Below are 4,916 nucleotides of genomic sequence, written 5' to 3'. Positions count from 1 at the left end.
GCCAGCTTACTGAATTGCGTACTATGTTAATTAGAAAATTACAAATCATATTCTAAGTCTGGAACATTGACAAAATTTACATTATTTGATGAATATCGAGTTCCAATTCATCAAAACAAGAAAAGAACTACAAATAAAAAAAACCAAAGAATAAAAAGTTTTCTTTATGTTGCAAGGGGGAAAAAAGGAAAAAAGGATTAAAAAGATTCCTCACACAGCTAAAAAAGAGAGAAAGGGGTGATTTTTATAAATTTGAGAGGTGTGAGATTGACAGGCAGATCCCACCGAAATAAATTAAATAATTTTCACCATACAACCCCATCTCTTCATAAAAACCCACAGAATTCACCCTCATTTTTGGCTTGATAAAACTTGATATATACTACTGCTACACATATAAACTACTCCAACATATTTATCTTTATTTTTTTTCATTGTTTCTCAGCTGTAATATTCTTGTTGTCATGATGCTGCAACAGCAAGGTGGTGCTGGTGTTCCAGGCCTTATAGGCAGCTCTGGTGACAGTGTTGCAGCTGCCGCCGAAACTCGAGAACCTGGTGGTGGTGGAAGTGGAGGCAGTGGTGGAGGAATGAACGAAGAAGAAAAAGGAAGGAGTGAAGAAAGTGAGAGAAATTCCGGTGGAAGTAGATGGCCTAGACAAGAAACTATTGCTTTGTTGAAAATCAGGTCTGATATGGATGTTACCTTCCGGGACTCCAGTCTTAAAGGCCCATTGTGGGATGAAGTCTCCAGGTACTTATCGAAAAATCTCGTAAATTATTTATTTTTTCATCTCAAGATATCTGAGATCTGTAGATTATAACTTTTTTTGTTGAATGAATATATTCGAAATCTTTGAAATGATTCTGAAAAATCAAGATTATAGATGTGTGTGTGTGTTTTTTTCTTTAAATCTTAGTTTTCTTTGTATTTCAACTACCAAATTCTTACTTCTTAAAGTCTATGCATACCTTTTATTTTCAATGATTTTGATGTGTTTTTTAACTCCATTGAAAAGAAAAAAAAAACTATTTGATTCAAGTTGGAGTTCTTTGATGTGCTAGCTAGCTTTCTTGTCTTTCTTGTTTGACATTAACAAAAAATGCTTAAACTTTTCTCTTCTTGTTTTAATGACTACTGTTAGTTCTAATGCTTATTTTATGTTTTAATAACTCTAGATTTTGTTTTATTAATGAGTTCTAGATGAGATCAATGCAAAACAAATGATTACGGTGACTCATGATGGTTTAAGTGTTGTTATCAGGAAATTATCGGAGCTTGGATATCATCGAAGCGCGAAGAAGTGTAAAGAAAAGTTTGAGAATGTTTACAAGTATCACAAGAGAACCAAAGATGGCCGGAATACAAAGAATGATGGCAAGACTTATCGTTTTTTCGAGCAATTAGAGGCACTTGATACTCACCCTTCACTCTCCTTAATGTCATGGTCTCCGATGAAATCACAACCACCTGCATCTCATCCGACGACAATTTTAACATCTGCAACAATGCTGGGAAATAATAATAATAGTACTCATATGAATACTATTATTACTTCTTCACCAGTTGTTACAAATGTTACTGTTTCATCAACACCTAGCCCTATTTCTACTGTTTTTCCTAGTAATGCAGTTCACCCCATCAATGTTTCTTCTCATAATGTTTCTTCACAGCCTACAGTGACAATTAGTCCTTCGATTCCTGCTCAAAAGCCCATCGGATTAATGAACAATCACAATCCGAATATGAGTTTTATGTCGAATTCAACATCTTCTACGTCTTCGGATGAGCAGCCAGAGAGGTACGGGAAGAGGAAGAGGAAGTGGGAGGACTTTTTCGGGAGGTTGATGACTGAGGTGATTCAGAAACAAGATGAGTTGCAACAGAAGTTTTTAGATACATTGGAGAAACGCGAGAAGGAACGGATAGCTAGAGAAGAGGCTTGGAGAGTTCAAGAAATGGCTAAAATGAATCGAGAACACGAGCTTTTACTTCAAGAGAGATCCATGTCTGCTGCTAAAGATGCTGCTGTCATTCAATTTCTACAAAAGATAACTGAACAACAACATCAGAATTCTCCGAACCAAACACAAGTTCAGCCTCCGCAAACTCAATTGCCTGTTGTTCCACCTCCACAGCCTCCTGTACAAGTTTCGCAACCACATCCAATGCCACCGACACCAGCACCAGCAATGGTACTCACACCTCAGGCTCCACCTCCAGCTCCTATACCTGCAGCTCCTGCTCCGGTGAAAAGTACAAGAGACGACATCAATGTACAATCATCAAACTACAATGGCGGATCCGATAACACAAACTTCATGTCTCCAAGTCCTTCAAGATGGCCTAAAGCCGAAATCCAAGCCTTGATCAACTTCCGAACAACTCTAGACACAAAGTATCACGAAAACGGGCCAAAAGGCCCACTCTGGGAGGAAATCTCAGCTGCAATGCGGAAAATAGGATACAACCGGAACGCGAAAAGATGCAAAGAGAAGTGGGAGAACATCAACAAGTACTACAAGAAGGTAAAAGAAAGTAACAAGAAAAGGCCCGAGGATGCCAAGACTTGCCCGTACTTTCACCAGCTCGAGGCCTTGTACAAAGAGAAAGCGAAAACAGAAGTTACTAACAGTAACATTAATCTCTCTTTCAACTCAAATCCTCTCCCTGCTGCAATGCCTATAATGGCACAGCCTGAACAACAATGGCCACTTCAAGAAACCAAGAAAAATCAAGACCAAGAACAAGACCACGAGAGCGATAACATGAACGAGGATGATTACGAGGACGATGAAGACGACGACGATGGAGGTGCATTCGAGATAGTAACAAACAAGCAAGATCAAAACAAGAGCTGAGTGAGACTAAACATATATAAGAGGAGGAAAAGGCCATGCATTGTGACATTGAAGTAACATTAATTTGTAAGAGAAATGTGGTGGGGTCACGACGGAAGGACGAACGGAATAATGGTAGTGGGGGCAGATTCTCCGGCAAGGGAAAATAATGGTGGGGGGTGGTGGTGAAAATTTGAAATACTGGACAATTTCACATGGGGGTGCAAGTGTAAGGTGATATCTCATCCTAGTGGTAATAGTATATGTTTGTCTCTTTTTTATTCTTCATATAATATTTAAAACTTTTTTTTAAAGAATATATTTTATTTATTATTTTCTAAGAAAATAAATTGGGGGTGGGTGAGGGGGAAAAAGAGTTATCAAAGAATAATAATGAGTTGATAAAAGAGGGAGGGGGATATTATAGTTGGTGTAATTTTGTTTTTTATTTTGTTGTTGTTGTAAATGTCAGAATTCTGTTACTAGCTTTTTTATGTTTTGTTTCTTTTAATGAACAAAGAAGAATTGTTTCAAAGTTTCATCATTTCAGGTATCTAATTATTACTTGCACACACATTTATGAAATGTTTTGTTTGCACCGGTGAAACTGAGATGGTAAGGATTCTAATAAAACTGTTTAATAATTTTTGAAAAAATTTAATCTGTTTAAATTACTTGTTTTTGAACTTAAATTTCTTGTGTTAAACTGAATTTCCAGCATTGTAAAACTGTGCACAAATAATGTAGGCAAACATCTGTATAATCAAGTTGATACAATTATTTTGTTATTTTAGTAAAGAACACCGACCTGTTTAATATTTTTCTAATCAAATAGTGATTAACAATACTTAATCACGGTTTCTTTGTAATCTTGTGTATGAATGTTGTTTTCGTTTGTATTAGGCATACTTATTTACTTTTTCATAATTACTATGCTACTAGTACACTTGATTTTATCAAAGTACTGGCATAATAACAACTCTTAACTATCTTAAAAATCTGACATTTCTTCTAATAACTTTGATATTTAGCTTTGATGTTGAGTATAATCACTTAAAAAAATGGCTAAAAATACATGAATATAATACTATCAATTACTTATATGTGAAATAGAAATGGGGCCATCATCAGCATTCACCCACACAAATAGGCAACATCACATGAACACCTTTAAGTAAGGTCCTACACAAGGAGCTTCTAACTTGAAATAATAATTGAAGTATTGATTTAAAAGAAATTGAGTAATAGTAAGGATATGTTGACTTTCCACATAAACAAAGTAGTGTTAATTATTGTAGAGCATATAATCATCATTGTAGTTGTAAACCCCCATTCTTTTAATAGTAATCCCTAACTTTGATGAATGGTGACAGCCCAGAATTTATATTATAAACAACTTTTGGGGAATTGCTGTTTCATCACCCATATGGTCCATTACATATGACTAGTGAAACCCATATGATTTTGTCTCTCCCCCATCTATTCCTTTTGGGTCCATTTTTCTCTTGAGTGGTGGAGATCTGGGTGTAAGGAATACCTATCACAGTTTACCACTCTGCATGTTAACCCTTATATCTTATATCCGATGATTGTTACAACATACTTTTAACTGATAATATTTATGTTAATACGTCTACAAGAATATAAAATCCTGTCAGCAGCTTCCTTGAGCACCTTAAAATCTTAGGGAAAATAGACTACTTAACAAGTTATAAAACTTACTTGGTTAAAAATAGTGTAATGGTGACATAGGGACCCAGGTCCACATATATACTTATCTGTATATAACAAAGAGACATTTAAGCTCCTGTTACCATCACATCTGTGTACAAAAAAGCCTTATCTTCTCTATGTTTGAACTTATCAATATACTGAAGAAAGAAAATATAAATTTACATCTCTCTATGTCACTGGCCTGCCCTTTTATTTACTGCTGCAATGTTTTATTAAATCAATGTAATGGCTTCCTGGACTCCTTATCTTTAAATGGGACCAACTTTGACTGTTCCTGCAGTTCTTTTTTGCATTTTGCCACTTGCCAGTGTAATAATATTAATTAACTTTATATTTTACAT

General features: G+C 35.5%; 1 protein-coding gene across 1 annotated transcript; it reads left to right on the top strand.

Annotated features, from left to right (window-relative positions):
- Positions 1-316: 316 nt before the first annotated feature.
- Positions 317-3,382, top strand: LOC141671022 (trihelix transcription factor DF1-like). The gene is made up of 2 exons (XM_074477094.1): positions 317-754; positions 1,266-3,382. Exons 1-2 carry the CDS (start codon positions 465-467, stop codon positions 2,860-2,862), a joined length of 1,887 nt encoding a protein of 628 aa, XP_074333195.1. The 5' UTR covers positions 317-464; the 3' UTR covers positions 2,863-3,382.
- The last annotated feature ends 1,534 nt before the right edge of the window (positions 3,383-4,916 follow it).

Source organism: Apium graveolens, chromosome 7 (genome assembly GCF_009905375.1).
Source record: "Apium graveolens cultivar Ventura chromosome 7, ASM990537v1, whole genome shotgun sequence".
In the NCBI taxonomy this organism is placed as follows: Eukaryota; Viridiplantae; Streptophyta; class Magnoliopsida; order Apiales; family Apiaceae; genus Apium; species Apium graveolens.
This window is presented reverse-complemented; position numbering and strand designations above follow the sequence as displayed.